The sequence below is a fragment of the Mercenaria mercenaria genome, chromosome 2 (assembly GCF_021730395.1).
Source record: "Mercenaria mercenaria strain notata chromosome 2, MADL_Memer_1, whole genome shotgun sequence".
Taxonomy (NCBI): Eukaryota; Metazoa; Mollusca; class Bivalvia; order Venerida; family Veneridae; genus Mercenaria; species Mercenaria mercenaria.
In genome coordinates this window covers 65,863,357-65,888,407 of record NC_069362.1, presented here as the reverse complement: position 1 = coordinate 65,888,407, position 25,051 = coordinate 65,863,357, and the positions used below count along the sequence as shown (strand labels likewise).

Below are 25,051 nucleotides of genomic sequence, written 5' to 3'. Positions count from 1 at the left end.
ATTATAGTTCGGAAGAACTATGTGACTAAATACTTCTCAAAGTAGTATACATGTAAAATGACTATTATACTAATGTATGTATGAAACATTAAAAGTGTAAAAAAAAAATCGCCAACTGTCCTAGTAAAACACATGTAAAATAAAATCCAGTGTTGAATTCAGTTCATCTATAAGGTGAATATATTTTTGTAAGCACTTTCACACAATGTTTATTTCACTCACACTAAGTCCTGGTGCCTTTATTTATTTTAACATTAACACAGTATGATGATAGAAATAGGCACAATTTTGATTAGTTTCATTGATATGGTAGTCGTCTTTACCATTTACTAATGTAAGTCCTGGTGCCTTTAATTTATTTAAATTAATTAGAAAAAAAAAGGGAATAGGCACAATGTTGGATTTTATATGGCTATGGTAGTCGTCTCTACCAAAGTTTTAAGTCCTGTGTGCCAAGAGCATCTAATTATACAACATATGATTTTAATAATGGCACAAATTTTCATATCTGAAAATGAAGCCCACAAATAAATCCATTTCGATACACCAAGGCTGAATGGGATTATTATTACCAATGCAGCCACTAATTAAATCCATACAAAGAATAATTAATCCATTTGAATACACTTGTGCTGAATGGGATTATTATTACCATTGCAGCCACTAATTAAATCCATACAAAGAATAATGAAATGAATAAGTACACACTTATAATCCAGGACGAATATTAGTTAGCACTTAAAATCCAGAAGGAATATGAACTTAATCCAAAACAATTAACACTTTTAATATTTATAACTATTGTGCACCATGTTGGTATGGTCTGTATTGGGTCCTGTTCCTAGAACTTCTCCTCACTTGTTGACTGGTACTGTCCAGGCAGGGTTTGGAAGTTTGCTGGAACCCTTTCATTTTTGATTTATGGTTATTTTCCTTAGACTTCACCATGTTTGATTGCCAATGGGTCGTTTTATTTCCATGAAACGGTTTTCAATCTGTCATGATGCACTATTCTTGATTTGCCATTTGGGGAAAGTCTTATCTCATACAAAAGGTCTGTGATCTTCCTTGTAATAACATAAGGCCCCTTCCAAATATTAGGGTCAATTTTCTTGCTGATTCCTTTATGTCTAGACTTCTCTAAGCACAAAACTAACTGTCCTTTACTAAAATGTGTTTTTGAAATCCGGGTGTCATAATCACGCTTCTGTCTGACAGCATTCTTTTGCAAATTAGTTCGTGCTATATGATGCGCCTCTGTTAACTTCTCTTGTAGTTGAATGGCATAGTCCACTGAACTTATTTTATTCTCTAAAATGCAGCCAAGTGAAACGTCAACCGGGATAATAGCTTCGCGTCCCATCATTAAATAATTTGGCGTGAATCCGGTCGCCTGGTGGACACATCCTCTGTATGCGGAGGTGATTAAATTAAGATTTTCATCCCAGTTTGTTTGATTGGAGTTTACATAAGTAGATATCATATTTTGCAAAACTTGATTGAATCTCTCTGGTCCACCATTTGCCATTGGCCTATATCCACTAGTCCTAGTTTGATTAATTTCCAAAATCCGACAGACTTCACTGAACAACTTGGATTGGTAATTTGTCCCTTGATCAGAATGTATGTCCAAACACATACCATATCTGGACAAAAATTCATATACAATCTTATGAGCAACGGTACTTGCTAGCTGATCTCTGGTTGCATAACACTCAGCCCACTTGGTAAATCCGTCAATGACCACGATAATGTACCGATTTCCGGATTCTGTCTCATTAAGTGGTCCCATTATGTCTGTTTGTATACGATCCATAGGATTGCCGACTGTGTACTCTGTTAATGGTGCCCTCGGTATGTTTTTCGGCCTTTTTCGGAATGCACACTTTTCACAACTTTTGATATGCAACTGGACGTATTCCTTCATTTTATACCAGTGATATTTGAGATGTAATTTTGAATATGTCTTTGAAATTCCTAAATGTGCTCCAGTAATTGAATCATGACAAGATATCAAAGTTCCTTATATAGTACTCTTGGCACTATCAACAAAAGCCGATGGTCCTTTGCACTGACAATGTACTTTTTAAATAACACTCCATCAATCAGAGTTAACAGGTCATAATTTAGCCAATAATTCCGCACACTTGGTGAATTCCCTGCTACCTTATCTCTCAGGGGTCGTCTGTTTTCTTCAAGCCACTGTATCACAATTCCTAAATCTGGGTCTGCTCTCTGTAATTTGGCCATTTTGACAGGTGAACAATTAACTGTGTTAAACTGTTTGAGACAACCTAAGTTAGATGTTTGCGCTGCATCCTCGGATAATGCAACATGTTCATCCAGTATAGCATTTACGTCCTCGTTCAACACCTCCTCGTTATCGTCACCAAAGTTGAAGCTATTTCCACTTTGTACACCATTTAAATCCAGACTATTATGGAATCGAAGTCGTTGAACGCGATTTCGGAAGTACTTCCCAGTCTGTTTTAATCCATGGAAAAGTGTATTGAAACAACCTATCAACTTCATGATTTGCAGCTGCATGAACACAAAAATACTGCTCCAAAATCCACTATTTTGAGCCTTCACTCGTAATATGACTGGCCTACTCTGATTCCCAATATTAAAGTTTTTATCGAATAATGGAACAACGTCATTGAATTGTGCAAAATCTGACCAGGAATCGTGTTTCTTCAAACAAGTCTGACACCCCTTACATGGTAAACTTTCAAGTATTGTATTCCCATCATAGCACTGACACTCCTCTGGTTCACATGAAATTCTGGACAGGCTATCAGCATTGATATGCTTTTTCCCACTACGATGTTCGATTTTAAAGTTATACTGTGACAAAACCTCTAGCCAGCGCGCCATTTGATCAGTAGGTGACTTAAACGACATTAACCACCTTAAACTTGAACAGTCAGTCCTTAATAAAAATTCTCTACCCAACAGAAAGTGTCTAAACTGGGTTATAAATGTCACTACGCCCAACAGTTCTCTTCTTGTGGCACAATAACGTCGTTGTGTTTTGTCAAATGATTTACTCGCAAACATAATTGGTTTTTCAACATAATCCTGAACTGTATCTGACCATTGCATTTGCGACAAGCAACCCCCGCACGAGAAATTGCTACTATCAGTATCTACTATGAATAAGCCTTCCTCTTTTGGATATGCTAACACTTCTTCGCCTGTCAATGCAGTTTTTAAGTCCATAAAAGCACTATCCTGTTCTGGTCCCCAGATAAACGCTCGACCGGCCTCTGTTAAGCGATTAAGTGGTGACGCCCTAGCACTAAATCCCTTGATAAAACGTCTGTAATAACTACAAAAACCTAAAAAACTTCTGAGTTCGGTTAAATTCCGCGGCACAGGCCATTCTTTCACAGCTTTAACTTTCTCTTCTGAAGGACGTATTCCAGAACTGTCAATTGTGTGACCTAATATATTTATGCGCTTTTGGAGTAGATTGCACTTGCTTAGTTTTAATTTCAAGTTATTTTCCTCCAATCTGGTTAAAATTTCATCTAACCTAAACAATGCCTGATCAAACGTTTCGGCAAAAGTACAAATATCATCCATGTAAATAATCATTGTCCGCCATTGTAAGTTCTTAAACACTAATTCCATACACCGCTGAAATGTATGTGGAGCCCCTGTAAGGCCCTGCGGCATAGTAACGTATTGATACAGACCGCCCCTGCTGGTGCCAAATGCAGTCTTTTCACGATCTCTCTCATCCAGTTCTATTTGGTAAAATCCTGACAAAAGATCTAATGAACTGTAATAATTATTTCCTCCCAAACTTTCTAAACAACTGTCAATTCTCGGCAATGGATAGGCACATTTTTTACTTAGATCATTTAAACCCCTATAATCCACAACGACACGCACTCCTGCCTGTGGGTCCTTTTTCCTTACAAAGCATAAAGGTGCAGACCATGGACTCTTACTTTCTTCAATTATTCCCATTTCAAGTTGTTGTTGAATAATTTTTTCTTCTTGGCCTTCGAACGCTTTTGGCACCCGTCTAGGTGGTATTTTTACAGGTCGAACATTTTCTGGTACTTCAATCGTATGTCGCACTAATGAAGTACGCCCTAAATCTGTGGAGGAACTGGAAAAAGCATCTTTATGTTTCTCCAATAGACACTTCAATGCTTCTTTTTGTGACTCATTGAGATTTTCAGAGGATCTATGGTACAGGTCCTTTAACCCACTACTCCATTTAGTCATGTCATGTTTAATGTTATTTTCACTTGTTTTGATATTATTGTCCAATATTTCACATTCATTTAAATCAACATTTTCTCTCAATAAATCCTCCTGTTTAGTTTCATGTAAATATCCCAATAATGACCCCTTTGATAATTTCACTTTTCGGTTAGAGGTGTTAACTAGTCTAATGGGAATTGAATCACCCTGAATTCTCTTTGGAGCAATGAGCACACTTCCCATCAAAACATTGTTAGCTGGTTGTTTATTCTCTGTAGGGTAAATGATGCACAATGATGAATTAATTGCACCGTAATTTATAGCTTCCCCAGGTATTATTGTTTCTGAATTCGCTGGAATTGTTACTCTTGACCTTGTGGTCACTCTGACTGCCCTCAAGGGAACTTTTTCAACTAGAGTTCTACACATTTTCCCATTCAATTTTAATCCCTTTTTAGCACTAAGTTGGTAATCATTTTCATACAAGAAGTCTAATCCAATTAGTCCATCTTCATGAATAGGTGCAATTAATACAGTGTAATTAAAAGTTTGACCTGATGCACTAAATGAAAATTCACATTGTCCATCTATGGCTAATAAACCATCATCCGCAACTTCAAGACGTATTGAAGGGTCAACTTTACACAACTCAGGTCGCACATCCTCTGGTATTCTATGATATAATGCAGTAGAAAAAATTGTAGTACAGGCACCAGTATCTATGACTAAGTTCGCGCGCACAGTTTGAAAAATATTTACAGGCAATATAATGGAAACACCATCCGTATTAGCACTCCTACACTTAATAGTCTTAAATTCAACTTCACTGTTATTGACCAAGTCTGGGCCGTTAGGCTTGGTCGAAGCTAGTTTTCCGACTTGTTACCTTCCTGAAGGTTTGCCTTACACTCGTCCGCATAGTGACCAAACTGCTGGCATCTAAAACACTGCACATCTTTTCTTGGGCGCTGATTTACTTTACGATCCGAGGCTGATCTACTACTTTTAACATTCAGCTGGTTCGCGAGATGATCAATCTTTTTGCCTATGCTGGATTTCAGATCCCTACCAAATTCTTGCAGTCTTGCTTCTGTTACATAAGGTTCCCTGCCCCTGTCAATGTTCCTAATTCTCACCCCTCTCACGTCATCTCTGATGCTGGAATAGTTGTCGAGCAATTCTCTTGCCTGATCGATAGTTTTTGGGTCCTGCATCCCAATGAACAAAGCCGCCTGAGAATCCTGAAGTCCCTTAAGAAAGTGCCGAAGGTTTATCGTTTCCCTCGTCTCGTTGTTTGCTGTGGGGTAACCTTTTATTACCAACCTCTTAACCTCTGCCACATATTCAGCCAACGATTCTTTTTCCCTATTGTATTTCCGGTTTTCTAACTCAGCCAGATAGGAGGAAGTGGAGCGCTTTTCCTGAAATCGCATCGCCATAGATGATTTTATCTTCGCATAACTTGACAATTCGGCAGCTCCCAGCTGCTTGAAAGCGTATGCCGCAGCATCACCGCGTAAACTGTTCTTAAGGCGGAACAAACGTTCACTATTGTCCCACTTGCACGCATCAACCATAGCTTCAAATGGGTGAATGAAACTCTCCCAGGATGATTTGCCATCAAAGATAATTTGCCTTGGTAGAGGAACCTCGTATTTATCACGGCCTCTCTGTTGATTTTGCTGCCTTGATGTATTGCTGTTTTCATTCGAAGCTGTGTCCCTTTCATTGACTAAATTTCTTATCTGATTGTCTTTTTCCATAGAAATGTCATTGATTCGTTGTTGGTAACTGCGTACTAATTCATCTCTTTGTAAAGTACTTTCCTGTTCATTTTTGCGTAGTCTCTCACTTAAGGTCAAGTTATCAACTTCTGCCGATTTAAGTTTTTGTCTTAAAAGTTCAACTTCAGCTAATAATTGTTCATGACTATCATCGTCTTCAGTTGTGACAGAATCTTTTTCGTGTTGCTTTTTAGGTCCCATAATTATCACTTAATTGTCACCACAAATATTTGAATAGAAATATATGTCCAAATTTCTTATAAGCACGTGTGTAAGTCCGATCCCACCGCTGCCACCAGTGTTGAAAAACGTAGATTCGGGTGAGGGGGTTTATACACCATTGATAAAATACACTTTAATTCCAATTTTCAATGTTAGTTTATTATGAGATTTTGTCTAGTGATGGAAATAAGTCATCAAAGGTATAATTTCTCTCATTCCTCTGGTCTAAAGTCACTTATAATTATAACTGTAAATATTTCATTTCTTGTTTCTATGATCTGTCATTTTCAAAGTCCGAGCCAAAAGTAAAGAATTCCCCTCCCAAGTTCTGACCTAGGCTTATATACAAAAGCAGGTACCCTCCCATATTTGGAGTGTATCATAGTGATGAAAGACAAAGATTACCCCTAATATTTATGAGGATAACCGTTGACTGATGGTACCATCCCAAATATGGAGCAACCTCTAACTCTAACAGATCAGACATGTTTACGATGGTACATGATGACAACATACCCTGATAAAATGATACACACTCCAGTCCCAAGCAATTTATGAGGGTAACTGGTGAATGACATCTCTAGTAGCAGAGGTCAAAGTTTCACATCAGTAGAATCAATTAATAAATCAACTTTAATAAGACTAGCTGCTAAATTTACAACACTGGTCACCTAGTTTTTGAGCCTACATGACCCAGATTCAAACTAGACCTTAAGATCATCAATATTTACATTCTGACCAAGTTTCATGAAGCTACAGTCATAAATGTGGCCTCTACAGTGTTAACAAGCTTTTCCTTCGATTTGCCCTGGTGACCTCGTTTTTGAACCCAGATGACCCAATATCGAACTCGTCCAAGACTTTATTGAGTATAACACTCTGACCAAGTTTCAGTAAGATTGGGTCAAAATTGTGACGTCTAGAGTGTTAACAAGCTTTTCCTTTGATTTGCCCTGGTGACCTCGTTTTTGATCCAAGATGACCCAATATCGAACTTGTCCAAGACTTCATTGAGTAATACACTCTGACCAAGTTTCAGTAAGATTGGGTCAAAATTGTGATGTCTAGAGTGTTAACAAGCTTTTCCTTTGATTTGACCTGGTGACCTAGTTTTTGACCCCAGATGACCCAATATCGAAATTGTCCAAGATTTTATTAAGGGTAACATTCTGACCGTGTTTCATTAAGATTGGACCAAAAATGTGACCTCTAGAGTGTTAACAAGCTTTTCCTTTGATTTGACCTGGTGACCTAGTTTTTGACCCCAGATAACCCAATATCAAACTCATCCAAGATTTTATTAAGGGTAACATTCTGACCAAGTTTCATTAAGATTAAGACAAAAATGTGACCTCTAGAGTGTTAACAAGCTTTTCCTTTGATTTGACCTGGTGACCTAATTTTTGACCCCAGATGACCCAATATTAAACTCATCCAAGATTTTATTGAGGGTAACATTCTGACAAAGTTTCATTAAGACTGGGCCAAAATTGTGACCACTAGAGTGTTAACAGTCAAATTGTTGACGACGGACGGACGTCAATTGTTTTCAATCAAGGGGAAATTCTCTGCTTTTACTAATTCAAGGGGGATAATACTAAACTTGAGCAAAGACCATAAGCTAATTAATAATTATACAAATGTATGAGGTCTGGTGATTCTAGCTTAGATACTTTTTGAATTATAAGTATTTTCCATTTTGTATGGACAGATGCCTGCAAGGTAGGAAGGACCTGATGAACAATGCCAAAATAATATCCCTCCACCTTCAAAGGGGGACAAAAAGGTTACATAATTCCTGAAAAAATTATGCCAGTTATGAACCTTGTCATATATGATGGGGATGATAATGTGGGACAACTGTTTTAAGTTTCAAGTGCATCAAACCTTTCAACTTGAAATTCTAAGTAAAGAAGGGTCATAATTCCTGAAATATTGGTGTCAGAGTTTTGATCCTTGTGTAATATGACACGGGTGATGATCAGGAACTACTAATTTAAGTCTGAATCAAATCCATAGAATAATTACAGAGATAGAACGAAAGTGCTTCAAAACATTTAACCAAAGATCTGGACAAGAACACCAACTTAAGGAAGAGTAGGATAGCTCTCCCTATACTTTGTATAGAAAAGTTAAAAATGGCAAAGGCATCTTTTCATTAATTTTATTTAAAAAAAACTATTAAAATATATTCAATAAAAAGTAACAATGACTATATAAATATATACTACATATTATAAACTTCACATAAATGTACATTATAAATCAGGGTATTAGCAAAATTAAGACATTTTTCAAGTCTTAAAAACTTTATCAGCAAATCTGGGAACTCATAAACTGGTCACTAAACATATAATAAAGAAAACTGCCACAAAACTTCAACTGTATCATTTCAAACAGAACAAGGCAGTCTGAAAGACAGATAAATCCCCCACCACTGCTATAGATAGTGAAAGGGTAAACCTTTGATTTTAGCTGTGACCTTGACCTTGAACTGACATGGCTGACTCATGAATTCTGCACAACGTCTTGATGAGGTGATCATTTGACCAGTTTCATGAAAATCCTTCAAGGGGTTTAGGAGATACAGAGCTGAAACCTTTGACCTTCAGTTGTGACCTTGACCTTGAGTTGACAAGGCTGACTCATGAGTTCTTGATGAGGTGATCATTTGACCCAAGTTTGATGAAAATCCTTCAAGGGGTTTAGAGATACAGAGTGGACACAAAATGGAAGGCTCAAACCTTCGACCCTTAGTTGTGACATTGACCTTGAGCTGGCATGGTTGACTCATAATTTCTGCACATCATTTTGATGAGGTAATCATTTTACCCAAGTTTTATAAAATTCCTTCAAGGGGTTTAGGAGATATAGAGCGGACACGAAATGGAAGGCTCAAACCTTTGAGCCTAAGTTGTGACCTTGACCTTGAGCCGGCATGGCTGACTCATGGGTTCTGCACATCGTCTTGATGAGGTGATCATTTGACCCAAGTTTGATAAAATTCCTTCAAGGGGTTTATGAGATATAGAGCGGACACAAAATGGCAGGCTCAAACCTTTGACCTTGACCTTGAACCGACAAGGCTGACTCATGGGTTCTGCACATCGTCTTGATGAGGTGATCATTTGACCCAAGTTTCATGAAAATCCTTCAAGGGGTTTAGGAGATATGGACCGGACACGATTTTGTTACGGACGGAAGCAGACCATTCCTATAATCCCTCGCCACGGCGGGGGATTAAACAAGAGGGCCATGATGGCCCTATATCGCTCACCTGAGTTTAATTGCTTTCTTGAATAAAATTCTTTGCTAAAGCTAAACAAATAACCCCATGGGGTGGGGTCAATTTGACCCCGGAGGTAATGATTTGAACAAATTTTGTAGAAGTCTACTAGGCAATGCTACATGTCAAATATCTAAGATCTAAGCCTTCTGGTTTATTTTTAGAAATTTTTTGAAGATTTTCCTATGTAAAATCAAGTGACCCCTGGGGTGGGGTCAATTTTAACCCCGGGGGTCATGATTTGAACAAATTTTGTAGAGGTCCACTAGGCAATGCTACATATGAAATATCTAAGCTCTAGGCCTTCTGGTTTATTTTGAAGATTTTTTTATGTACAATCAAGTAATCCCATGGGGCGGGGTCAATTTGATCCCAGGGGTCATGATTTGAATAAATTTTGTAGAAGTCTACTAGGCAATGCTACATGTCAAATATCTAAGACCTAGGCCTTCTGGTTTATTTTTAGAAAATTTTTGAAGATCTTCCTATGTAAAATCAAGTGACCCCTGGGGTGGGGTACCTTGACCCGGGGGTCATGATATGAACAAATTTTGTAGAGGTCCACTAGGCAATGCTACATGTCAAATATCTTAGTTCTAAGCCTTCTGGTTTATTTTTAGAAATTTTTTGAAGATTTTCCTATGTAAAATCAAGTGACCCCTGGGGCGAGGTCAATTTTGACCCCGGGGTCATGATTTGAACAATTTTAGTAGAGGTCCACTAGGCAATGCTACAAGTTAAATATCTAAGCTCTAGGGCTTCTGGTTTTTGAGAAGAAGATTTTTTAAGATTTTCCTATGTAAAATCAAGTGACCCCCGGGGCGGGGTCAATTTTGACCCTGGGGTCATGGTTTGAACAAACTTGGTAGAGGTCCACTAGGCAATGCTTCACACCAAATATCTAAGCTCTAGGGCTTCTGGTTTTTGAGAAGAAGATTTTTAAAGTTTTTACTTTTGGTTGCCATGGCAACCAGAATTCTGTATGGAATTCAATTCTTTGAACAATTTTTAAAGAAGACCATCCAAGGAACAACCCTGTGAAGTTTCATCAAAATTGAAAAGCGAACAGCATGGATCAAGATTTGAACAAATTTTGTAGAGGTCCACTAGGCAATGCTACATGTCAAATATCTAAGCTCTAGGCCTTCTGGGGGTTTTTTTTTAGAAAATTTTGAAGATTTTTCTATGTACAATCAAGTAACCCCATGGGGCGGAGCCAATCTGACCCCGGGGGTCATGATTTGAACAAATTTTGTAGAAGTCTACTAGGCAATGCTACATGTCAAATATCTAAGATCTAGGCCTTCTGGTTTATTTTTTGAAAATTTTTGAAGATTTTCATATGTAAAATCAAGTGACTCCTGGGGTGGGGTCAATTTTGAAACCGGGGGTCATGATTTGAATAAATGTTGTAGAGGTCCACAAGGCCATGCTACATGTGAAATATCTAAGCTCTAGGCCTTCTGGTTTATTTTTAGAAATTTTTTGAAGATTTTCATATGTAAAATCAAGTGACCCCTAGGGCGGGGTCAATTTTGAACCCAGGGTCATGATTTGAACAACTTTAGTAGAGGTCCACTAGGCAATGCTACATGTCAAATATCTAAGCTCTAGGGCCTCTAGTTTAGGGAAGAAGATTTTTTAAGATTATCCTATGTAAAATCAAGTGAGCCCGGCGGCGGGGCCAATTTTGACCCCGAGGGTCATGATTTAAACAAATTTTGTAGTGGTCCACTAGGCAATGCTACATGTGAAATATCTAAGCTCTAGGCCTTCTGGTTTATTTTTAGAATTTTTTTGAAGATTTTCAAATGTAAAATCAAGTGACTCCTAGGGCAGGGTCAATTTTGATCCCGGGGTCATGATTTGAACAACTTTAGTAGAGGTCCACTAGGCAATGCTACATGTCAAATATCTAAGCTCCAGGGCTAATGCTTTTTGAGAAGAAGATTTTTTAAGATTTTCCTATGTACAATCAAGTGACCCCTGGGGCGGGGTCAATTTTGACCCCGGGGTCATGATTTGAACAACTTTAGTAGAGGTCCACTAGGCAATGCTACATGTCAAATATCTAAGCTATACGGCTTCTAGTTTTGGAGAAGATTTTTTAAGATTATCCTATGTAAAATCAAGTAAGCCCGGCGGCGGGGCCAATTTTGACCCCGAGGGTCATGATTTAAACAAATTTTGTAGTGGTCCACTAGGCAATGCTACATGTGAAATATCTAAGCTCTAGGCCTTCTGGTTTATTTTTAGAATTTTTTTGAAGATTTTCAAATGTAAAATCAAGTGACCCCTAGGGCAGGGTCAATTTTGATCACAGGGTCATGATTTGAACAATTTTAGTAGAGGTCCACTAGGCAATGCTACATGTCAAATATCTAAGCTCCAGGGCTTATGCTTTTTGAGAAGAAGATTTTTTAAGATTTTCCTATGTACAATCAAGCCTGGTGGAAGGGGGGGGGGGGTTAATTTTGACCCCGGGGTCATGATTTGAACAAACTTGGTAAAGGTCCACTAGGCAATGCTTCACACCATATATCTAAGCTCTAGGGCTTCTGGTTTTTGAGAAGATTTTTTAAGATTTTCCTATGTAAAATCAAGTGACCCCTGGGGTGGGGTCAATTTTGACCCCGGGGGTCATGATTTTAACAAATTTTGTAGAGGTCCACTAGGCAATGCTACATGTCAAATATCTAAGCTCTAGGCCTTCTGGTTTATTTTTAGAAATTTTTTGAAGATTTTCATATGTAAAATCAAGTGACCCCTGGGGCGGGGTCAATTTTGACCCGGAGGTCATGATTTGAACAAATTTAGTAGAGGTCCACTAGGCAATGCTACACGTCAAATATCTAAGCTCTAGGGCTTCTGGCTTTTGAGAAGAAGATTTTTTAACATTTTCCTATGTAAAATCAAGTGACCCCTGGGGGGGGGGGGTCAATTTTGACCCCGGGGTCATGATCTGAACAAATTTGGTAGAGGTCCACTAGGCAATGCTTCACACCAAATATCTAAGCTCTAGGGCTTCTGGTTTTTGAGAAGAAGATTTTTAAAGTTTTTCTTTTTGGTTGCCGTGGCAACCAGAGTTCTGCATGGAATTCAATTCTTTGAATAATTTGAAAGGGGACCACCCAAGGATCATTCCTGTGAAGTTTGGTGTAATTCTGCCCAGTGGTTTTCAAGAAGAAGATTTTTTTACAAATTGTTGACGGACGATGGACATCAAGCGGTCACAATAGCTCACCTTGTCACTTCGTGACAGGTGAGCTAAAAATATGCCATACTAGAAATGCATGTATGAACATTTGCACTATTCTCCTTATTTCTGCCACATTAACAATGTATATGTGACATTGCAAAAATGAGAACTGACTTTGAACACTATGAAAATCCATGTTGAATATTGATTTATTTTGTTATTATTTCAGAAGTATCTCATTTTTACTCCTTGCAGTATGTTGTTTCTGGATACTTTGAAACGAATGAATACCAATAAGTTAGCAATATGTTAACACAAAAGTCCATTTTCACAAAATACAAGTTATAACAAACTTGGACAGAACATCATTTTTACAAAAAATAAATATGTAAACATGTACCAAGTTGTGCACCTCTAACAAAACTGATAAAGTTAGTTTACTGCTGCATGTATTCAATCAAAATTCATAAAATAATTAATGGTTCCTCATCAAAACAGAGAAACATGCTGTTATGAAACTGACATTCTAATCAATAAACACCAAATATCAAGACAACGCTGAGATTCTAAATTCAACCTTTTACATAACTTCCATACAACAAGAAATACAACTTTGACAACTTATATCTGAACCACAGTGAAGTTATTAAAAGATTACATCATTCCAAATATCTTAAGCAGTCACTGTAGCTTACCTGTAATTAATTCCAAATATTTTATGCAGTCACTGATGCCAATCTGTAATTCATTCCAAATAGCTTATGAAAATCAATGAAGCTATTCTGTAATTCCAAACTCTTCATCTCCCGACTTCCTGTCTTTGTTCATATTATTGCAGTCTTCTAGGTGTTTTGCAGAATTACGATGCAATATTCTTGCTGTTCATGAAATACTCAACGTGAGATACTGGTACGATGTCTAGTGACTGACTGTGCTCCAGCACAATATAAAACTCCATGTGTATCACAGTCATCATGGATCATGTATCATAGATCATCATAGAGATGATATGGTACAGCCTGCATTAATGTCTCCAACCTTGTGTCCATCTATCGTCAATGTCTCCAGCCAACCTCGTGTCCATCTACCATCTGTGGCTCGAGAAATCCTCTGAACTGCTTCCCATCAGCTGTCCATCTTGCACCATATCCTTCTGGTCCACGAGCCTCTATCACATAGATATCTTGCTACAATAAAATATCTTTTAAATGTTAACACACATAGTTTTGCAATAAATACCATAATCAACTATCAAACATCTCTACTGAAACATTCAAGATATATAAAAGCAATGGTTTATATAAATAGTTTTTCCTTAGTTTTATACCAAGAATACACCAGATAGTAGGGAAACTGATAATCTACAGGACCACATAAATATGAAGATATTTTACTTTGTTGTGCTTACACAGTATTTTAGATAACTATAACTCCAATTAAGGTAGTTATGCATGTTTGGTAAGTTGTAAGTACTTGCGTTAAATGATGAATAAAGCCTGAACTCGGAATAAAGAAACGAAAATCATTTCAAGAACCAGAGCTGCTTTTGATAAAAACGCATGTCTCCCACAACTGCCTAATCATCTAAATATTAAGTCAGTCTTTATATACTGATTACTCACTACAAATATACCTTTGAAGAGTGAAAAGGCCGATTTTGGGTTATTCAAAGGCCATAATTCTGAAGTACCTGGGCCGATTTGGCTATAGTTATCGAACTTGGCTGAGGACTTATTGGACAACACATTTTGTTCAAGTCTGGTGAAGATCGGATGAGAAATGTTCGACTTGGAGCATGGACAAGAGTAAAAAGGCCGATTTTTGGTAATTCAAGAGCCATAATTCCGAAGTGCCTAGGCCGATTTGGCTAGTTATTGAACTTGGTCGAGGACTTATCGTCAAACAAATTTTGTTCAAGTTTGGTGAAGATCAGATGAGAAATATTCGACTTACAGCGCGGACAAGAGTAAAAAGGCCAATTTTCGTTAATTCAAGGTCCATAATTCCAAAGTGCCTGGGCCGATTTCGCTAGTTATCAAACTTGGGTGAAGATTGGATGAGATATGTTCGACTTAGAGTGCGGACAAGATTTGTGACAGACAGACAAACACACACACCTACATACATACACAGACAGGAGTAAATCAATATGTCTCCCACACCACTGTGTGGTGAGAGACATAACACCACTGTGTGATGGGAGACATAATCAATGGCAACCGGGAGTAAATTTCTTAAAATGGCAACATTACTATACAATATTAAATAACTATGGTTCATGAGAAAATGATGTTTAAAGATTTTTTCTTCTAATTTTAGCTTTTCTGGTCCCTGATGAACCAGCCAAGAGGAGCCATTTGAACATGCTAATGCAGGAAAACAGTTGTCAGATGCGAGACCATCCATTTTGTCACCTCTGTGCAAGAAGTGGATAACTGCATTGACTTAAAGAAGGACTTATTCACTTTTTACGCTAAGGTGACGAATTTTATACTATAATCTCATCTTTAACAAATTTCAGGAGAAGTAAAAAATCTAACTTTAATGTATCCATGATTTTCTACTTACTGGTAACCAGTGTATATTGATCCAAGTGGCATTGTCTAAAATCTTGTTTACAAGCTTCAGAGCATGCTCATTCTTCTGTTTCTCCGCTGTAATACAGAAATACAACAACTTACAACCACATGGAAATACTAATAAACAGCAATACTGGCTTTTACTTGGTGAAATCTACATTAATTAGTCATTTAACAGCAACACGCACTGTCACAGCCTGACTCACGGGGATAGCCCTCTCAATTATTTTGATGCTGCATAGTAAAATAGGGCCCAATTGCTGGAGTGCTTAATGACTCCAGTGTGGATAAAAAATTTGACAATGAATACTTCTGCATGAGTTATGCACCATGTATCATATCATGTAGCTAATAATGAGCTATTGTAAGTCTAAATCAAATCTATTTTGTAATAACTGTGACAGAGCAAAAGCATGAAAACATTACCCTGAAATTCTAAGTAAAATGGGCGCATAATTTATAATACACTGGTGCTACAGTACTGTTACCATATGATGATGTCAAACAGCCATATTAAGTCTCAATCAAATCTATTAAGTAAGAACCGTAATGTGGTGAAAAAGCATCAAAACTAGAAGATGCTTTTGTAAAATGGCGCATGTCTCCCCCAATGCATAGTCATATTATGCAAGATGTCAATATCGGACAAGAGCGAAAGTCAAAGGGACACTGATGGTTGGCTGCAATAGGGATCCCCTACTTGGCATGTCAAATCATTTAACTAAGTTTCAACATTCTGAGCCTAGAGGTTCTAAAGGTATGAATTGGATACGGTTTTCCACGTTGATCAAGTGACCCCAAAATCATTAGGGGTCATCTCCGCTGCATGTCCAATTATCCTATTAAGTTTCAACATTCTGGGTCAAGTGGTTCTCAAGTTATTGATTGGAAAGACTTTTCTATTTCAGCCCCCTGTGACCTTGACCTTTGATAGAATGACCCCAAAAACAATAGGGGTCACCTACTCTGTAATTTCTATCTCCCTATGAAGTTTAAAGGTTCTAGGTCAAATGGTTCTCAACTGGAAATGATTTTACATTTTCTATCCACTGTACCCTTGACCTTATATAGAGTGATCCCAAAATCAATAGGGGTCATCTACTCTGACAGGAAATAGTTTTCCATGTTCAGGCCCCTGTGACCTTGACCTTTAACAGAGTGACCCCAAAAACGATAGGGGTCATCTCCTCTGCATGACCATTCATCCTATAAAGATTCAACATTCTGGGTCAAATGGTTCTCAAGTTATTGACTGGAAACTGTTTTCCATGTTCAGGCCAATGTGACCTTGACCTCTGATCAAGTGACCCCCAAATCAATAGGGGTCATCTAGTCTGCATGTCCAATCATCCTATGACGTTTCAACAGGTGGGCCGGTGGTCTAGTGGTAACACACTTGACTGCCAATCCAGAGGTCTGGGGTTCAAATCCCAGTCCAGGCACTGGAAATTTCTGAGATGCTCTTGAGTGTCTCCCACCTGACTAAGAGGCCTGTACTGGTTCTTCCCAGGAAAGATGGCTTTGTGTGTACTGGTGCTATACACCGGGCACGTTAAAGAACCAGACTGTCTATTCGCAAAGAGTTAGGCTAAGTTAGCCGGACAGGCCTGTACCTGCATATCTGTATCTCTATCTGTTCTGGGGGCTTTATCTCACTCTGTCCCTCTGGTCAGATCGCTCTGTGTCTGTACTAATGGAGGATGACTGTGTTTGCTATATGGCTGCGTTTGCTATATGTAAAGCGCCTTTGATCGTGTTTACCATGAAAAGGGCGCTATATAACTCTGGTATAATAATAATAATACTAACAACATTCTGGGTCAAGTGGTTCTCAAGTTATTGACCTGAAATGGTTTTTCATGTTCAGGCCCTTGTGACCTTGACCTTTAATAGAGTGACCCTAAAATCGATGGGGGTCATCTCTGCATGACAAATCATCCTATGAAGTTTCAACATTCTGGGTCAGGTTCTCAAGCTACTGACCAGATACGGTTTTCCATCTTCAGGCCCCTGTGACCTTGACTTTTAAAGGAGTGACCCCAAAATCAATAGGGGTCATCTACTCTGCATGTCTAATCACCCTATGAAGTTTCAACATTCTGGGTCAAGTGGTTCTCAAGTTATTGATCGGAAATGGTTTTTCATGTTCAGGCCCTGTAACCTTGACCTTTATTGCAGTGATCCCAAAATCAATAGGGGTCATCCAATCTGCATGTCCAATCATCCTATGAAGTTTCAATATTCTAGGTCAAGTGGTTCTCAAGTTATTGATCGGAAATGGTTTTCCATGTTCAGGCCCCCGTGACCTTGACCTTTGATGGAGTGTCCCCAAAAGCAATAGGTCGTCTTCTCCAAAAGCCCTTCCATCCTATGAAGTTTGAAGATTCTAGGTCAAATGGTTGTCCAGTTATTAATCGGAAATGAAGTGTGACGGACAGGGCAAAAACAATATGTTGGGGGAGACATAATTAAACTGAAATTCTAAGTAAAAAGGGATTATAATTCATAAAACATTTGTGCCAGAGTTATGTCACATGATGAGGATGAGGATGCAGAACAACAATTTTAAGTCTGAGTCAACTAGAATGTGTCTGTAGGACACAGGGTGTGCCCCCCACTGGTACCTTTGTCACAAATAAGGGGAAATCATTAAAATGTTTGCAGTCTTAATGGGGTATAGCCTCAAAAAAAATATTTATGAAACAGATTCATTATTCTATACCATATACTTTTTGAGCTATGAGCATCACAAACAAAAAATCCACTATTTTGGCTATTTCAAGGGCCATAACTCTGTAATAAACGCTAAAATTCTCAAGAAGAATGCCAAGTGTGCAAGGTCACATTATGATAAAGACTCAAGCAAGGTTTCATGAATTTACATTAAATACTTTTTGAGGCACATAATTAGGTGAAAATGTGCATTTTTTACTATTTCAGGGGCCATAACTCTGGAAATAGGGGGCGGACCCAGATGAAAATTAGAAGGTGCGCAAGTTCATATCATGATAAAGATTCATGCAAGGTTTCATCAATTTATATCAAATACTTTTTGAGCTAGGCGTGTCACAATGTGAAAATGTGCATTTTTGACTATTTTAGGGGACATAACTCTAGAAATAGGGGGTGGACCCAGATGAAAAATAGGAGGTGCACAATTTCATATCATGATAAAGACTCACACAAGGTTTCATGAATCTATATCAAACACTTTTTGAGCTAGGCTTGTCACAAGGTGAAAATGTGCATTTTTGACTATTTCAGGGGCCATAACTCTAAAAATAGGGGGCGGTGCCAGACCAAAAATAGAAGGTGCCCAAGTTCATACCATGATAAAGACTCATGCAAGGTTTCATCAATTTATATCAAATACTTTTTGATCTAGGCGTGTCACAAGGTGAAAATGTGCATTTTTGACTATTTCAGGGGCCATAACTCTAGAAATAGGGGGCGGACCCAGATGAAAAATAGCAGGTGCGCAAGTTCATATCATGATAAAGACTCATGCAAGGTTTCATGAATCTATATCAAATACTTTTTGAGCTAGGCGTGTCACAAGGTAAAAATGTGCATTTTTGACTATTTCAGGGGCCATAACTCTAAAATTAGGGGGCAGAGCCAGACGAAAAATAGAACGTGCGCAAGTTCATATCATGATAAAGACTCATGCAAGGTTTCATTTATTTATATCAAATACTTTTTGAGCTAGGCGTGTCACGAACTTCGGACGGACGGACGGACGCATGGACAAGAGCAAATCTATATGCCCCCACCACTCATGGGGGGCACAATAAAATCTGTAAAAAGATCCTCTGGAAGCAAAGAATGCAACCCAAAAGAATAATAGCAGACTCGGTTTGATTAATAACAAAGATATAGAGAAAGTGCACTAAAATTTTAACCTGATATTCTGAGTAAAAACAGAGCATACTTCAAGAAATATTGGTGCCAGAATTATACACCTTGTGTCATATGATGTGGGTGATCATGTGGAAAGACTATTTTAACTCTGAATCAAATCCATTTTGTAATAACAGAGCTAGAGTGAAAGTGCATCTTACATTTAACCTGAAATTTTAAGTAAAAAGGGGGCATAATTCATGAAATATTGGTGCCAAAGCTACGGATCTTGTGTCATATGATATCTGTGATGATGAGGTGGAAAATGAATGATTTCAAATAGTAATGGGGAACATTCACCTTGGAACCTCTCAATTTACCATCTAATGTTCACTCATTTCACCATTTCATTCTCATCATTTCGATGACATATTCACTTTTCTTTTATTAATCTGAAGATTTATTTAAGGAACAAAAAGGTCTGTTACACTGAGCCAGATCTAAACCAGAATTATCTTGTATTGTCTGCCATAAAACCTTGCATTTACCTCCCTTCAAGGTAAAAATATTTAAATGTTTCTTGTTTTGTTTTTAAATCCATTTCACAGATATTGAGAGATATTTAAACAATCTGAACAAATAGACATGTTCCATAACTGCTTGTAACTTTAGAATTAATTTCTTTTCAATCTATCTTAGTTGTAATTCAAGACAGATGAAGGAAGGTAATCATAATTTTAGGAATTCTAATTTCTACTGAATTACCCTATATCATCAATCAAACTATTTGACAAATGTTCCAGCAATAAAACTGTTCTTATATCCAGTTTATATAATAATGAAAACCTCTATCTAGGTTTGAGAGACAACCAGGTAAAAAACAATCACATTTTAGAATTAGTGTGATTGACCATCTTTTGTGGATCAAACGCTCAGTAAATATAATTAAGTGTAAATTTAATAAAATCAATTACACAAACAAAATCAAAATGACCACCTGCCCTTTTAACCTACAATAAAAATTTACCTAATTAAATAATAAACATTAATCTAACTACGTAAGGAGTTGATTACCTATCAAAAATGTTATTCCTGAATGAACACAGTCAATAAATATTCTAAAACATACTTTTTCTTATGTTTGTGGGGACGCCAGTGATGAAACTAACTTAACCAGCTGCAGTTTATCTCTCTTTTTTGTTATAAATAAGACAACTGTGTGTGCAATGAGGATGTTAATGACAGATCACATGTTTACGTTGTCACATCAATCAAGCCCTGGGCTAAATTAAACAGGAAAAATTACTTAAATATGATTCAGTTTAATATGGAAAAAAAAGTATAGGTTATTAATACAAACTTATATGTCAAAATGGAACATAACAAGGTAAATATAGTTTTATAACTTTGTTGGTATTTAACAGTGACTCTTGCATCATCATCCCTGTATCATTTTTTTCATAACAAAAACAGAAGAAGAACTTCTATATGTTCTGAGAACATTGTAAAACATAGAACAGTATGGTAAATGCATAAAACATCTTCATACAGATTTTTATGAGAACTTGGATCTTTTATCATGCAAATAATGTTGACTGGAGTAGTATCAGACAAAAATCATTGTTTCAAAAGACCAAACATTTAAAGGTCTTGGCATCTAAGTTTCACTTTAAAGTCACATTTATGCTTATCATTTCTAACAAATATGTCTGTTTATATTATATAATATGACTTTTCACAAGCAAAACCAAATATTAGTGCTAAGAAGGGGTATTATAAGCCATGTCAAGGTATTACTGGATGGCTAAAATACTCTGGGTTAAACATCATCAATTAAAGATCATATTCTGCTTGTAATATCTTGGGTGACAGAGCATCTAATGAAAAATAAATGAGCGGCACTATGAGAAAACCTACATAGTGCATTTGCAACCAGCATGGATCCAGACCAGCCTGCGCATCTGCGCAGTCTGGTCAGGATCCATGCTGTACGTTTTCAAAGCCTATTGCAATTAGAGAAACTGTTAGCGAACAGTATGGATTCTGACCAGACTGCGCGGATTTGCAGGCTGGTCTGGATCCATGCTGGTCACAAATGCACTCTGTTGGTTTTCTCATGGTGCCGCTCAAATAATTATAAATTATAACCAGACTATCTGTTTAGTAAAGTTTGGTGAGTGAGCTAATATTTAAAGCAGAGAAGCCAAATAGGGAGCAAGTCAATTTACATCAATAAATTTCCCAGAAATTTCTTGTTTGTTTCCTTATTATTTTACTGGCAATATCACAGAAACCGGATCTCTACCCTTCAACCAAGATACTAAGCAATGAATCTGAAGAGCAGTACGGACTAGATATCCTGTTCTGGGTTAGAGTGTAAACCCTTCCCATTTATAATTCTTGCCTTATGATACCCAAACTGAACCTTTCTTAATAATAAAGCAATGCAGTCAGCCCGAGTACACTTTCACACTATTTTTACATGTTTCCAAACATAATATATACAATTTTCATCTCAAGGAAATCACTTAGTTGGTTTCAGTGAAATATTGGTCAAATATTCCTTCACATCTATAATATCTGTAAGTGCAAGTGAATTCATTATATACATGTACTGGAGATTTCTTTTGTGCAACTTCTGAAACAATTTTTTGCTGCTTTTTTACCTGTCCTTTGAAAATTGGCAGGAAAAACTTTTAAAACCATGACAAGTGTATAACTGTATATTAAATGGTTAAGTTCGTATCATGATAATGTTTGCAAACATACTGATACACAAGAAATGTCATTGTTTTTTTTTGTTATTAAGCTACAAGTATGTTAAGAAAGGTTCTTATCAAATAAAAATCACTAAATCAAAAATGTCCTGCCCAAGACTAAAACTCAACAAGTATGGTATAGTATTTTGAAGAACTGTACATCATTGCAAAATGCATAATGCAAGTATTTCTTCCTTTCAAGCAGTCAAAGCCTATCAACTGATGGGGAATTCAAGGCAAGTGATTCCAGTCCTCAATAATGATGATCGGTTCAACAAGAAGGCAACAGAAATCTGTGATCCTACGTTCACTGGCAATATTTACTCTCAGTATAATCGCTGTTAGTCTCGAGGTTTTAGTGTTCACAACAATATACACAGGCACTCCTAGCTCCTACAAACCAGCTGGACAACAAACAATGGACAGACTGGCTGTCGACAGCCTGCAGGTCCACAGATATTTCACAAATTTCACAGCCAGGCATGAAAATCATGAAACAGGCAAAAAGGTGAACCCTGGTGCTAGTAAACCTGAACAAAAAAATTCAGCTGAAATTATGTAACTATTTACAAGTCAGAAGAATCATTAGGTCTCTGGATGTCGGGCTGGTCAAGTTTTACTTGGAACAACATTATTCGGAAAAAAAAAAAGACCAGATGTATACGAGAGCTGTTGAAAATATGTATGTCTCTTTAACAGTATTGCGAGACCAGAAATATTGCTCAAACAGCTCTTATCTGTGTTTGCCAGGTATCGAGTTTACAATAGTGATAATGGAAATGTCTTGTTTTGAAACCATTTGATATTTTTCTTTTAACATAACACTTGTTCATCACCTTGAAAGATTTTTATTTTTTGTTTTTGTTGGCTGTCATGCGCAACAACACAATTATAGATCATATGGCGACTTCCCAGCTTTGATAGTGGAAGAACCAACCTTCTAGAAGACAGCTGGATGGCTTCCTCATATGAAGAATTTAATGCCCCGAGTGAGGCTCGAACCCACATCGGTGAGGAGTGATCTAAGTCAGCGGCCTTAACCACTCGGCCACAGAGGCCCCATCCCCTTGGAAGAGGTCAATTGTATTTCATGTAGACAAAATATAACCTAGTAATTATGCAGGCATCTTCTAAATGCAATGTATAGCAGTTGTTCTTACCATAGAATCATCTAGGTCCCTGGTCTTACTGACCTCCATGAAACTTTCTTGCTGCCAAACTTATTTTCAGGACAATCCTCAATTTTAGAAAATTGCACCTTGTTATAGTGTATCTGACTATTTACCATAGCTACTGCTTAACAATGTTTTCAATTTAATTGCTCTCAGACAAACCATAAAACTCAACCTTTCCCACTCAATTTTGATGGAGCATTCAAAACCTCATCTTCTGTTTTATTATAATTTAACAGGTTGGACAAAACCTCTGCTGTTAAAATTTAAAGGTTCATACCCACCTCAGCTTAAACAGGTTGGATAAAACCACTCCCATGGTGCTAAAAAAACTGTTACAATTCATGCAGGTCTATCACTAATGTTCAGTTTACTAATATCCAAAGAGTATACTTACTTTCTGTACAGTTACCCCACCATGAGTCTGACTGGTAGACAGTATACTTACTTCCTGTACAGTTACCCCACCATGAGTCTGACTGGTAGTCAGTACACTTACTTCCTGTACAGTTACCCCACCATGAGTCTGACTGGTAGACAGTACACTTACTTCCTGTACAGTTACCCCACCATGAGTCTGACTGGTAGACAGTATACTTACTTCCTGTACAGTTACCCCACCATGAGTCTGACTGGTAGACAGTATACTTACTTCCTGTACAGTTACCCCACCATGAGTCTGACTGGTAGACAGTACACTTACTTCCTGTACAGTTACCCCACCATGAGTCTGACTGGTAGACAGTACACTTACTTCCTGTACAGCTACCCCACCATGAATCTGACTGGTAGACAGTACACTTACTTCCTGTACAGTTACCCCACCATGAGTCTGACTGGTAGACAGTATACTTACTTCCTGTACAGTTACCCCACCATGAGTCTGACTGGTAGACAGTATACATACTTCCTGTAGTTACCCCACCATGAGTCTGACTGGTAGACAGTATACTTACTTCCTGTACAGTTACCCCACCATGAGTCTGACTGGTAGACAGTATACTTACTTCCTGTACAGTTACCCCACCATGAGTCTGACTGGTAGACAGTATACTTACTTCCTGTACAGTTACCCCACCACGAGTCTGACTGGTCCCTGTGATGATGTTTAGCTAAAGCTCGTGCACCAACATAGAGCTCTGCTTTCTGTCTAAAATATCAGTATAAATTTGTTTGTTACCACAAGTACATAATTATGTATAAAAGTTGGATACCACCATTTTTATTGTTAATACTTATGTATATAGGTTGGATACCAATAAGAAATCATGAACATAAGATTTGTAAGAGAAGGTATTGTGCATTTATAGCTTTTAGGTGAGGTTTTCTTGATAATTTATCAACTAGGGAAACGTGATTCTGACCAAGGGCATCAGAAACATAAAGGTAACAGTTGTTGTATAAACTCTTATCTATTTAAGGACTACGTATAATTGCAGTGGGTTTTATAAGTGCATGAGTAAATATGACTTTTTATCACTAATCATGTGACTGTGTTTTAACCAATGGAAATGACATGGAAATGACTATAAATATATATTTAACATATTAAGCTGTTAATAAAACACATTATATTATGCACCCAAAGGCAACTTGGTATGTCATTTATGCTGTGACCTTGACTTTTCACCTACTGATCCCTAAACATTAGGGGTTATTTAATGACCACAGGTAATCATCCTATTAAGTTAGACAATTGTAGGACAAAGAATTGCTGAATCTTAAATGGCAGCAGGTCCTGACAGTAATGACTTCACTTTACTTTACAGTTGAACTACAAATTGAAAATCAAAATCATACTGTAAAAATCAACTTACGAATGAAGTTCTGTGAAGCTGGCATACAGTTTACTCCTGGCAGGTGGCCAAAGATCTTTTGTTCCAACAGTCTTCCTGACGCCTAGCAAATCTAGGATACCTCTCTTTCCTAGAAGCTGGAAACCATAGCAACAACATGATTATGGTAATCCATATAAGTCTTTTATTATCA

General features: G+C 37.5%; 2 protein-coding genes across 4 annotated transcripts in view; both read right to left on the bottom strand.

The window, feature by feature from the left end:
• LOC128555197 (uncharacterized) overlaps positions 1-25,051 on the bottom strand; it is a 43,729-nt gene that overhangs the window by 9,817 nt on the left and 8,861 nt on the right. For 2 of the 3 annotated variants that reach the window (XR_008369864.1, XR_008369865.1), the window contains exons 5-8: positions 24,880-24,995; positions 24,121-24,212; positions 15,281-15,366; positions 13,408-13,899 (exon numbers count right to left, since the gene is read on the bottom strand). Coding sequence is in view for 1 of the 3 variants with exons in the window: in XM_053536805.1 (XP_053392780.1) it covers positions 13,768-13,899; positions 15,281-15,366; positions 24,121-24,212; positions 24,880-24,995 (426 nt within the window). In the remaining 2 variants the exon portion in view is untranslated. Of the gene's footprint in view, positions 1-8,375; positions 13,900-15,280; positions 15,367-24,120; positions 24,213-24,879; positions 24,996-25,051 lie in introns of those variants that run through there. The other variant, XM_053536805.1, reaches the window with a different exon arrangement.
• On the bottom strand, positions 971-4,242 carry LOC128549504 (uncharacterized). The gene is made up of 4 exons (XM_053526239.1): positions 3,539-4,242; positions 3,154-3,322; positions 2,167-2,484; positions 971-1,921 (listed from the first exon to the last, which is right to left on the bottom strand). Exons 1-4 carry the CDS (start codon positions 4,240-4,242, stop codon positions 971-973), a joined length of 2,142 nt encoding a protein of 713 aa, XP_053382214.1.

Coding starts and splice junctions, on each gene's coding strand:
- LOC128549504 (XM_053526239.1), bottom strand. CDS start 4,242: ATGACTAAATGGAGTAGTGGGTTAAAGGACCTGTACCATAGATCCTCT. Junction 3,323..3,538: donor TTTGATCAGGCATTGTTTAG/GTTAGATGAAAT, acceptor TAGTTATTACAG/ACGTTTTATCAAGGGATTTA. Junction 1,922..2,166: donor GACGACCCCTGAGAGATAAG/GTAGCAGGGAAT, acceptor TATAAAATGAAG/GAATACGTCCAGTTGCATAT.